The 12,465-nt window shown below is 57.6% G+C and overlaps 1 protein-coding gene across 1 annotated transcript in view; it reads left to right on the forward strand.

The window, feature by feature from the left end:
• SRRM3 (serine/arginine repetitive matrix 3) overlaps nt 1–11,987 on the forward strand; it is an 86,090-nt gene extending 74,103 nt beyond the window's left edge. Inside the window, exons 12-15 of the mRNA XM_030932756.1 lie at nt 6,085–6,449; nt 7,326–7,550; nt 7,642–7,779; nt 10,311–11,987. Coding sequence (XP_030788616.1) covers nt 6,085–6,449; nt 7,326–7,550; nt 7,642–7,779; nt 10,311–10,539 — 957 coding nt within the window. The 3' untranslated portion in view covers nt 10,540–11,987. The remainder of the gene's footprint in view (nt 1–6,084; nt 6,450–7,325; nt 7,551–7,641; nt 7,780–10,310) is intronic.
• Nucleotides 11,988–12,465: the final 478 nt, after the last annotated feature.

Genomic DNA, 12,465 nt, shown 5'->3' on the forward strand with positions numbered 1-12,465 from the left:
CTCAGTCCCTGTTCCCTCAAAAAGAAAAAGAAAGAAAGAAAGAAAAGAAGGAAAGTCCTGCTGATCTGACAGGAGAAACTCTGTTGAAGCCCGATGAGGAAGGGGAGGGTCCATCCTTGAGGAGTTTCTGATACGACCAGGGACCCACAAGCTGGGATCTCAAACGCTGAGTTAGAGATGGGTGGTCGTCTAAGTCCTCAAAGGAAGCAAGAGTAAAGCATCTCAGGTGTTTACCTGTTCTTGTCCTTCAGAGTACCAGGACCAGGTGAGCACACTGCCCCCTTACTCCTCCCTTCCACCATCTTTTCCACTTGACCCTCAGAAATTTCTTACCCAAAGGTTGGGAGCAGTGGCTCATGCCTGTAATCCCAATGCTTTAGGAGGCCGAGGCAGAAGGATCACTTGAGGCTAGGAGTTTGAGACCAGCCTGAGCAACATAGCAAGACCCCATCTCTACTAAAAATAAAATAAAATAAATAGCCAGGCATGGTGGTGTGTACCCGTAGACCCAGCTACTGAGGAGACTGAGGTGGGGGGATCACTTGAGCTCAGGAGTTGGAGGCTACAGTGAGCTATGATTGCACCATTGCACTCCAGTCTGGGCAGCAGAGCCAGACCCCATCTCAAAAAACAAACAAACAAACAATTATATATACACACACACACACACACACACACACACACACAAGAAAAAAACGTGTCAGCTAGCAAGTGGTAAAAAGGAGAGGAGGGGCTCCTGGGAACACGGCTCAGAGGCAGGCGAGATCCCTCATTCACTCAATCACTCATTCATTCATTCATTTCCACACACACTAAGCAGACATGCGCCCAGCACCTCCTCTGTGCCAGGCCCCATTTGGATATCCATGCCAGGAGAGAGGCAGGCCGACCTGGGCCTCACAGGATGGAGGACAGATGAAGAAAACTGAGTGTGATGAGAGGGGAAAAGCTGAAATGTGAGTGGGAAGCTCCTGCTCACCACAACAGCCCCCTGGCTAGCACAGCCTGGCAGAGTCCCCATGGAAAGGAAGGAACCAGGTTCTATGGGATCATAGAGGAGTGGATGTGATGCAGCCTGGAGAAGGCGCCCTGGAGCTGAGGGTACGGATGCCAATAGGCATTAGCCAGGCTGTGGGTGGGAGGTGGGGAGAGGAGATCCCTGCAAGAGGCACCAAGGCACAAAGAGCAGCTTCCTGGAGGGGAGGTTTGGAGGTCTCTGAGCATCCTATGAAATCCCATAGCACTTGGCCTTGGATCTTCCTCAATTCCCAGGAAGGATGAGACCCAGCCAAGCTGAGGACAAGGCTCAGACTCTGGCAGGCGCATGGTGACCCCTTCCTGAAGACTTCCAGAGGGATGGGTGGAGAAGGACATGAGAGGTGCCTTCCTCCCATCCTCTGCTATCTCGGTGCTTGGTGGACACCCCATAGGATCCCCCAGTCCTTCCTGCACTGCTCTGACCCTGTGAAGAGACCATGAGTTGCTTGTGCTCTGAAAAGAGTCTCCCAACCCCAATACAGGCTGACCCAGCGAAGACTCCACTTATCCCCATTTTACCAATGGGGAAACTGAGGCTCCCCACAGTCAGGTGACCTCCTTAAGGTCTCACAGCAAACTCTTACCAAGGCCGATTCCAGGATGTTCCACTTTTCCGATGACTATCATCTTGGGCCATGGCAGGCCCGTGACTTGGAGGAGATGAGAAGGAAGTAGGGAAGAACTTGGTCTTCAAAAATAGCAGGCAGGAAGTATCCGGATCAGCACAGGGGATTGGACCTGGGGGCTTGGACCTTCATGGTAGGGGACAGGACCATGATGGGGGTGAACAGCCACCCAACCTAGACCCTTTTGGCTCCTAACACTCCCACCCCACTCTCAGCATAAGGTAGTGGGAAGTCAGGAGGGCTCTGCAGCATCTGTGGGAAGGACCCATCATGGCCCATGGTATTCCTCGCCTACTGTTAGCTCCTTTCTTTGAGTCAGAAGCAGCTGGCTCAGGCCAGGCGTGGTGGCTTACACCTGTAATTCCAGCACTTCAGGAGGCCGAGGCAGATGGATTGCTTGAGGCCAGGAATTCAAGACCAGCCTGGCCAACACGGTGAAACCCCATCTCTACTAAAAATACAAAAAAAATTAGCCTGACGTGGTGGCTCACGCCTGTAATCCCTCAGTTACTCAGGAGGCTGAGGCAGGAGAATCACTTGAACCTGGGAGGTGGAGGTTACAGTGAGCCAAGACTGCGCCATTGCACTCCAGCCTGGGCAACAGAGTGAGACTCCGTCTCAAAACAAACAAATAGACAACAAAAAGGAAGGAAGGAAGGAAGGAAGGAAGGAAGGAAGGAAGGAAGGAAGGAAGGACGGACGGAAGGAAGGAAGGAGGGAAGCAAGGAAGGAAGGAAGGAAGGAAGGAAGGAAGGAAGGAAAAAGAAGGAAAGAGAAAGAAGAAAGGAAGGAAGTAGCTGGCTCAGATCCAAATTCAGAGTTGGAGTGAGGGTTCACAGCCAGGCTGATTTCTAAGCCCTGCCACGCTACCTCCCGTAACCAAAGTAGCAAGCAAAGATTTCTTAAAGGAGACCAGTGTCACCTTGAGTTGTGGGCTACTGTGAATTGGCTCCCAAGCTTCCCCCACCTCATATGTGTTCACTTTGCACTCTTTGATGACCCAGGGTATAGGACAGAAACCGCAAATATGACAATCCCAGAAACTTTCTCATTTGCCTCCTATTGAGGGAAAAGAACGAGCTGGGGGCGCTTGAAAGTGCTGAGGCACTGGCTGCCTGGCTGCCTTCTGGAGTGGTGGGAGTATGTGTCAGGGGACTGAGGGTCTCCTGTTGGGAATAGAACTGCCATCTCAGAGGGGTCAACCCAAGGCCAGGCGCGATGGCTCACACCTGTAATCCCAGCACTTTGGAAGGCCGAGGCAGGTGGATCACCTGAGGTCAGGGGTTCAACACCAGCCTGGCCAACATGGTGAAACCCTGTCTCTACTAAAAATACAAAAATTAGCCAGGCGTGGTGGCATGCACCTGTAATCCCAGCTACTTGGGAGGCTGAAGCAGGAGAATCGCTTGAACCCGGGAAGCGGAGGTTGCCGTGAGCCAAGATCATGCCACTGCACTCCAGCCTGGGCAACAGAGTGAGACTCTGTCTCAAAAAAAAAAAAAAAAAAAGAGGGTCCAATCCAGCCTCCAATTCTCCTAGCCTAGGGTGAGGGGTGAGCTTGTGATCAGGAGAGTCAGGGGTGCTCAAAGGGGCACCCCAATACCAGGTAACATCCATTGTGCCCACTTATGCCTGCCTCTGCCCCAAATGGAGACATTAAGCTCTCCCAGGACAGGTCTTCATGGCCTGATTGACTTTGGGCAGCTATGGCTAGTGTTCATTGGCTGCTGTAGGCACCAATCAGGAGCCATCTGTGCCTTTCCACCCATGAGGTTGACCTCCTGGTTCTACCTCCATGTTCAGCTCAACTCCAGCCCTGCAGGGAAAGGCCTGGGCACCACCTTGCCCTCTGCAGGAAACACCCAGTGCCATGCCAAGGAAACTGTGCTTCTTCCAGTCCCTGGCAGCAAGGTGCCCTAAAAGGTGGCAGCAGCTTTTGTCTTCTCATCCAAACAGCCTGCCAATGGCTGGGCTCAGTGGCTCACGTCTATAATCCCAACACTTTGGGAGGCTGAGGCCAGGGGGAGGATCACTTGAGGTCAGGAGTTCGAGACCAGCCTGGCCAACACGGTGAAACCCCCATCTCTACTAAAAATACAAAAATTAGCCAGACATGGTGACAGACACCTGTAGTTCCAGCTACTTGGGAGGCTGAGGAAGGAGAATTGCTTGAACCCGGAAGGCAGAGGTTGCAGTGAGCCAAGATCACGCTAGTGCACTCCAGTCTGGGAGACAGTGAGACGCCTTCTCAAAAAGAAAAAAGAAACAGCCTGCCAAAAGAGCTTGGTCCAGGCACCACCTGGCTTCTAGGACTCTCTTCCTTCCTTAGCAAACAGAATCAAGGTTTTACTAGGCGCCAAGTTCTGTGATAAAAAGTGAGGTTACAGAGGTGAATCAGATACCACATCTGCCCTGGAAGTGCTCAAAGTCAAGTTGGGAGTGGTGATCGGAGGATTTTCAGGGAGGAGCAGACCTATAAACAGACAAGGACAGTCAACAGGGCTAAGGACAGGAAGAGGGATCAGCTCTGTGTAGGGAGGGAGACGGGAAGGACGGGCAGGGGGCATGCAGAGAATCCTGGAAGGGACATCGGGAAGCAAAAGCCAACCCTCTCATTTTGTGGATGGGGAAACTGAGGCCCAGACTGGGGAAGTGACGTGGCCAGGATCGTTCGGTGAGATAGAGGCAGGCTGTCAGACTCCTGAATCCCAGCCAGGGCCCTTTTGATGGTGCCAGGTGACCTTCCTGGTTTTCTGTGTTCCAATCCTTGTGTCCTAACTCCACTTTTGGAAAAACATTTGCCATCTCTATCCAGCGGTCACCTAAGAGATGCCCACTCAGGAGCCGGGCGCTGCCAGCCCTTCCTCCAGAGGTGGCGTGGCCTCCTCTCAGGCCTAGAATGGGGTGGTTGCGTTTCTCTCTCTCTCTCTATCTCTCTCTTGCATTTTTGTGAATCTAATGATGAACTTATACTACCACACTTTTCCCTTCTCTTACACACCTTACCTACTAAAGGAGGAAGTGCCACTTTATTGGTAAGTGGACGTTAACCAAGAGGGACTTAAAAATCAGAACTTAAAAAAAAAAGAAAGAAAGAAAAAGAAAAAGAAAAGAGAGAAACAGAAAGACAGTCGGGTGCTACTGACAGCTCCAAAGCTCTCTGCAGGGCCGGAAAACAAAAAAAATATTAACAGAAAAATGTCAGATTCCCCAGGATCAGATATTGTTTTTGATTTTTGGTATCTAATGACATTTGTGGATTTTGTTTTTTTATTTCTGTTTTTCCTTCCTTTCTTCGGTTCAGTTTTGAGTTCAGTTGTCCCCCTCGCCCCCTCCCCCATCTGTGTGCCGTGTGACGCCCCCCTCCATCCCCTCGCCCACCCCCAAGCGCTGGGGGCCCGGCCTGGTGGGCTGGCCCTGGCCCCGTTCCCGGTGCCGCTCTCTCTTCTCTCTGCCGGGAATCGTCCGTCCCGTCCCATCGGGGGGCAATGCCAGCCCCGACGCCTGTCCTGGAGACCCTCCCCCTTTGGCCCCCGCCCCCCACCGCTCCGTCCCTCTTGTGTTTTGCATGCCAAGAACCCTGCATGAGCTGCACTGTTGAGGCCAGAAGGTGGACACCCAGGAGAGGCAGAGGCAGGGCAGGCGCGGGGAACCGTGTGTGCGATGCTCCGGGACTGGCAGCCCCCGGCCCGGGCCCGGTGAAAGCCCTCTCTCCTTCTCTCCCCCCACCCTACCCGCCCGCTCTCTCACCCCAACCTCTCGCTCCTCTTGCTCTGTCCTCTCTCTGCCTCCACTCTTGTCCCCTGCCTCTCTGGATTTTTTCTGTTTCTCCCTGGCTTCCATCCTTCTCTCTTTTCTCTCTCTCGTTCTCGTTCACTCTCTCTCTCTCTCTCCTGTCTCCCCCCGCCCCGTCTCTCCTCTGTCTCTTCTTCTCACTGTCTCTGTCCCCTTCTCTCTTCCCCCTTTTTCCTTCTCCTTCCTCTCTCCTGTCTCGCTCTCTCGCTCTCATCTCTCTCCCTCGCTCTTTCGCCCTCTCTCATCTCTGTCCCTCTCACTCTGTCTCTCTCCCGCTTTTTCTCTCTTCGTCTTTCTCTTTGCCTCTTCCCTCTCTCCTTCTTTATTTCTTCTCTCTCTCTCCCCCTCTCTCCTGTCTCTCTCTCTCTCTCCCTGTCTCCTGTCTCTCTCTATCCTCTCTCTCCGTCTCTTTCTCTGTCTCTCGCTCTTTTCTCTGTCTCCTTCTCTCCTCTCTGTCTCTCCCTCCTCTTTCCTCCTGTCTCTCTCTCTCTCTTTCTTTCTCTCTCTCTCCTCTCCCTCTCTCCCTCTCTCTCCTGTCTCTCTGTCTCCTCTCTCCTCTCTCTCTGTCTGTCTCTCTCGTCTCCCTCTCCCCTCTCCGTGCCCTCTCTGCCTCTCTCCCCGTCAGAAGCCCAACTCGCCCTCGCCCAGGGCCCGTGACAAGGCGGCGGCCGCCGCACCCACGCCGCCCGCGCGGGGGAAGGAGAGCCCGAGCCCGCGCTCGGCGCCGTCGTCCCAAGGTCGCGGAGGCCGCGCGGCGGGCGGGACGGGCAGGCGGCGGCGGCGGCGGAGGCGGAGGCGGCGGCGCTCGCGGTCCTCTGCGTCCGCGCCCCGCCGCAGGGGTCGCCGGCGCGCCCGGCCCGCGCTCCCTCGGGGCTCGTCGCGCTCGCTCAGCAGGGCCCGCTCCAGCAGCGACTCCGGCAGCGGCGGCGGCGCCCCCGGCCCCGGGCCCGAGCCCGGCTCTGAGCGAGGCCACGGCGGACACGGGAAACGGTGAGCGTGCTCGGACCCCGAGCTGGACTCCGGCCCCCATCCCGCACAGGGCTCCCCTCCACTAGCGGATACCCGCCCACAGGATCCCTGCCCGCACTGAGCTACCCACCACGGATCCCAACCCCCTCCTCACGGATCCCAACCCCCTCCACGGAGCTACCCCCACGGATTCCACCCCACCATGAGCTACCCCTCAAGGAGCCCACCCTCCGCAGTGATCTACGCCCCACGGATCCCAACCCCCCACGGATCCCAAACCCCCACGGAGCTCCCCTCCCTCTCCATGGACCCCAAATCCCTATGGACCCCATGGATCCTCCCATGGATTTCCTCCTCACACTAATCCCAACTCCCCTCTCACAGGGGGGAATCCCAACTCTCCCTAGGGAGTTACACCCCCTCCACTGACCTCCAAACTCCAGGGAGTTTACCTCCCCACACTGATCCCAGTCCCCCTCCACTGATGTCAAGCCCCCATGGAGCTCCCTCCCCCACCCTGAGCTACCCCCGGTTATCCTGACCCCTTCCCCACAACAGATCCCTCTCCCCTTACTGATCACTGCCCCCGGGAACCCCCTCTCCTCCCATGAGGCTCCCCGCTTACTGATCACTCTCCCCACCATCCCGCAGACCAATCTCCTCTACTGATCTCCCCCAACACGCCCCCCTCACGGGGCTCCCCCTGAACTGACCCCTGCCCCTCACCAGGCTCCGCGTTCACGGCGCGCTCCGCGTTCACGGCGCACTCCGCACAAACTGAACACAAACTACACGGACCCCGCCCGTCTGCCTAAGCCCCGCCCCAGGGAACCCTCCCCGCCCCTAGCCCCCTTCCCGGGTCGCTGAACCCTCTCCCGCGCCGTCTTCCTCCTCCAGGGCCAAGGAGCGGCCCCCGCGCGCGCGGCCCGCCAGCACCTCTCCGTCCCCGGGCGCGCACGGCCGGCGCGGCGGCCCGGAAGGGAAGAGCTCGTCGCGCAGCCCCGGCCCGCACCCCCGCTCCTGGAGCTCCAGCCGCTCGCCCTCCAAATCGCGCTCGCGCTCCGCGGAGAAGCGGCCCCGCAGCCCCAGCCGCTCGCCGTCGCCCAAGAAGCCCCTCAGCCGGTGAGTGTCCGCCCGGACAGGGCCGACGGGGCGGGCAGCGGGGTGGAGCGGCCGGGCTGCGTCGCTCATTTACCTCCGGCCGGCCCCGCAGGGACAAAGACAGCGAGGGCCGCGCAAGGCACTCCGAGGCCGAGGCCGCCCGCGCCCGGCGCCGCTCCCGCAGCTACTCGCCCATCCGCAAGCGGCGCCGGGACTCGCCGAGCTTCATGGAGCCGCGGCGCATCACCAGGTATGGAGGGTCTTGGGGGACCGGGGGCTCAGGGCTGGGGCCGCTGACCTCGATCAGGGACAGAGATCTCGGCCCGGGGACCTACTCCGAGGATCCACTGATCCTGGCACAGGGAGGGGGGTGGAGGGGCTAAAGGACAATGAGTGGGTTCTGCCAGGGTAGGGGGCCAGGGGAGGAGGGGGCTAGAACTGGAGGTGCTGGGGGGCGATCAGAGAGACAGGTGCAAGAGGCCTCAGAGGGAAGGGTCCCGGTGGGGGCCTGAGGGCCCATGAAGGGGAGACGGCTCTGTACTTCCGTCTGGGTGAGCAGCAGCCGGCATAGAATTTAGCTCTGCAAGAGTCCCAACATCCCTCCGGAGCCCCTCCTGCCCTCCCTACATCCATCTCCGGACAATGATGTCTCCTTTTCTCCTTCATCTCAAGGTCCAGCCTGCTGAGTGGCCTGTGGTCAGCCTGGGGGCCAGGCGGACCCCTCTGCACAGGCTGCCTGGGAGATACCCAAGTGAGCTGGTCTGGCCCTGGTCAGCTGTCCGTCTGTCTGCCTCTCTTTCTCACTAACCTGGGGGATTTGGAGGAGGGGGCACAGCAGTCTGGTCTCTGGGGCAGCTGTCAGAGGAGCCAGCCACAATCCTTTGCCCTACACAGCTGTGGAGCTGTGCCCAGGGTGTGGCTGGTGAAGCCATGATCACTTTCTCTGCTAGGACTGGAAGTGTCTGGGCCTGGGTCTCCAGGTGACATTATGGATTGCCTTTGTGGAAATCACCCTGAAGCCCTAGATTACACTGGCAGGGGGTGGGGGAAACACAAGCAAAAAGTTCTGAGCCCAACACTGCCTTGCTGGGCAGCCTTGGGAGATTGGTGTGCCTCTCTGGGCCTCGGTTGTCACCTGTACAATAACCAGGGTTTCATGAGCAACTTTTCAGTTCTAACAGGGTATGATTCTCAAACTAGTCCCTCCTAATCCTTGGTGATCCAGGTAACCAAGAAGCGCGGGGGGGCATTGCCCTAGAGCTCAAAGCCAGACCACCTTGAAGGAGAAGCCAGATTGTGCTTTTTTTCTTTTTCTTTTTTTTTTTTTTTTTGAGACTGAGCTTGGTTCTTGTCACCCAGGCTGGAGTGCAATGATGCGATCTTGGCTCACGGCAACCTCCACCTCCCAGGTTCAAGCGATTCTCCTGCCTCAGCCTCCCAAGTAGCTTGGATTACAGGCACCTGCCACCATGTCCAGTTCATTTTTTTTTTTTTTTTTTTTTTAGTAGAGATGGGGTTTCACCATGTTAGTCAGGCTGGTCTCAAACTCCTGACCTCAGGTGATCCACCCCGCCTTGGCCTCCCAAAGTGCTGGGATTACAGGCGTGAGACCCCGTGCCCGACCAGATTGTGCTACTTCTAACGGATGTCCTTTCACACCTCCTGTCCAGCCACGATGTCCAAGGAACAAAGTCATTTCAAACCCAGGGATCTTCCTGCCTCCCCTTTCCTTCTGATGCCAATTCACCAGGCTGGGGACGCCCCCAAACAAGTCACACACCCTGCCCGTATGCCAGGCCCTCATACCTTCCACCTGGCACCCACTCAGCCCCTCTCCCAGGCTGCCTCCTCCTCCACTAACGTATACCTGTTTTCTTCCTCAGAATTAACCCTGCGATGGGGCGGTGTTGCCCCTTAACCTCTCTTTTCTCTTCTCTGGGTCATAGTCTCCTGGCTTCCAACTAACTCCGGGCCAGCGGGAGGTAGCTGAGTGAGGAGTGGGGCCAGTGGGACTGAACCGGACAGTGGGCGTGGGGAGCAGCGGCCAGGACTCTCCTCCTTGTTCCTTTTGAGTGACCTGAAAGCAATAAACTCCTTGATTGCAGAGGGGACAGAAACAGAGAGGCAGGGCTGGGATGTAGTCACAGACACTTCCACATCTGCGTGGGTGATGGGAGCCATCCATATTTGCAAGTTTCATTCATTCAACAAGGTTTTTTTTTTTTTTTTTTTTTTTTTTTTTTTGAGACGGAGTCTCGCTCTGTCATCCAGGCTGGAGTACAGTGGTGCAGTCTCCACTCACTGCAGCCTCCGCCTCTGGGGTTCAAGCCATCCTCCCACTTCAGCCTCCCGAGTAGCTGGGATTAAAGGTGCGTGGCACCATGCCCAGCAAATGTTTGTATTTTTAGTAGAGACAAGGTATCACTATGTTGGCCAGGCTGGTCTCAAACTTCTGACTGCAAGTGATCTGCCCGCCTCAGCCTCCCAAAGTGCTGGGATTACAGGCGTGAGCCACCGTGCCCAGTCTCAACAAGTATTTATTAGCAGGTGTTTGGATCAGGCAGAGACATGGGCTCCTTTCCCTGCAGATAGGTGAAGAAAAGCAAAATGATCAACATGGAATTTGCAAGTAACCACTGACTGACCGTCAGATTCCATTTGGAGGAGGCAGGTGTCGCTAAGGCCAGGGCTCAGGGGAAACTGAGGCAGGAAGCCCTGGCCGCTGCCGGGATGGTTCTCAGGGTCTGGGATGGCCTGTAATCAGCTTTTCCTTCCCGGCAGCGCCCGCAAGCGTCCTATTCCGTACTACCGGCCCAGCCCCTCTTCCTCCTCCAGCTGCTTGAGCAGCGACTACTCGACCCGGAGCCACAGCCGCAGCCCCAGCCCTGGCCACAGCCATGAGAGCTACCGCAGTCGCAGTCACGGGACCCGCAGCCGGACACGCAGCCCCTCGAGGACCCCCAGTCCCAGCTACCACAGCCGGAGCAGCTCTGAGAGCGGGGGCTTCTGAGCCCAGACAGACTCAGCTTGGTGCCCCCCTGGCACTGGGAGAGGCAAGGGGCGGGTCCCAGGACCCCGGCGGGGAGGGGGCTGTACCTCCTTGCCCCCAAGGCTACAAAGAGGTCTCAGGGCCAGTGCATGGGCAGATGGGACCAGGGAAGACTTTGAGGGTGGGCACCCGGTGGACAAGGAGAAGCCAGATGTGCTGCTTCTATGGGTGTCCTCTCCCACCTTGTGTCCACCTACTGTGCCCGGGGAACAAAGAGCCGTTACGAACACAGGGATCTCCCCATCCCCCTTCCTGCTGATGCCAACTCACCAGGCTGGGGACTGCTGCTGGTGGATGGTACCAGAGTCTACGATCTGCTCTGTCACTTCACCTTAGCTCAGTGCAAGCCAGGGACACCTTGCAAGGTGCCAGCCCTGGGAGCTCCTCTTCCCCACTGCATAGCTCCCTCCACTCCTCTCTTATCACTGGGCAGATGAGGAGGTGGTACGGCACGCGGGATCAGAGCTAGACAGAAAGAAGAACAGCCTAACCCTTGGTGCACCCCCATCCAAGCTGGGGAGCTGTGTCCTTTTGAGCTGCTTGCAAGAGGACCCTGGCTGAGGGCTGGTGGCTGGCCCCACAGCCTCCCCCAAGCTCCTCCACTGACCCAGGAGTGCCCAGACCAGTGGCCCCCAAAATCCCAACCTTGGAGAGCTAGGCGCCTCACTCTTGGTCCGACCTCTCCAGGCCAGGCTGTCCTCACCCCGTGCCCCGGGCTGAGGTCCTACCAGCCAGGACTTCTGCATGACAAGAGGTGGGGGAATACAGACCTCAGGTACATTTGACCCTGAGGTCAAAAGGGGTTCGGTCAAGAGGTGGGAGAGGAAAGGGGTAGATGGGGGGTGGAATCTGTAGGAAAGAGAAAATCTAAGTCGTCCACTGACTGAGCAGCCCCCGGGGAGCAGAGGCAGATCCCCAGGAAGGGAGCAGGTGACAGGTCAGTAGTGCCCCCAGCCCCACCCAAGAGGAGGGCAGCATGGGCCTGTGGTCTGGGACGTGGACTGGATGGCAGCCCAGGGTCACAGGCATAGGATAACATGTGCTTTGGACCTGCTGAGGGAGTACCTTGGGGGTCTGATGGGGCCGTGGCCAGACGAGCTTCTGCAAAGATGGAGGCTGCAGCCCTCAGAAGGGAGGGGAGGAAAGAGACTGAGGGCCCTGGCCTGGGGCATCCATGGGGAAGTGATGGCCCCCAGTCCTCTTCTGCTGCTCCCAGCCCCCTCCTCCTGGGGCCCTCAGGGATCTCACAAAGTCTTCCTTGGCCCAACCAGGCAGATGCCCCGGGCTCCAGTCGGGGGAGGGGTCTGGGGTCTGGTCCGGGTTCCCCGCTTTCTCTGTGTCCCCCCTCCCTCTTTCTCCGCAGTGCGGATAAAAATTGGACTCGAATAAAACCCTTGGTGCCCGGATGGCAGGTGGTGAGACCAGGCCTCTGTGCATGTGGGCACCCCGGGAGATTCAGGAGGGCAGCGGGGCTGGGGATCTTCCTCCAAGGAAGGAGAAAGGCTCAGACTGCTCCTTGGGACCCCAGAGAGAAGAGCTGGCATCCAGGAGCCAGTGTGTCTATCCCCCTGCCTCTGAGCTTGAGGCTAAAACAGGGACCCAAAGAGACCTTCCTCCCAGCCTAGAGGCCCGGTGGACTTTGAACACCCCGCAGGGTGGGCTGCCTGAGTCCAAACACCCAGACTACCTTCAGCAGTGGGTGGGGACGGGGTAGAGGGAGGAGACACAGGGTGGACACAGGCACAGGGGACCCTCATGACATGGTGGGGTGTCGCATAGTGGTTGGGACACAGTCACAGGCAGCATGTGGGCATGTGTCCTGGCTCCTGTGCCTCCCAGCCATGTGACACAGGGTTGAGATCAGGTGGGCATGAAATATTCTGACAG

Source organism: Rhinopithecus roxellana, chromosome 6 (genome assembly GCF_007565055.1).
Source record: "Rhinopithecus roxellana isolate Shanxi Qingling chromosome 6, ASM756505v1, whole genome shotgun sequence".
Lineage (NCBI taxonomy): Eukaryota > Metazoa > Chordata > Mammalia > Primates > Cercopithecidae > Rhinopithecus > Rhinopithecus roxellana.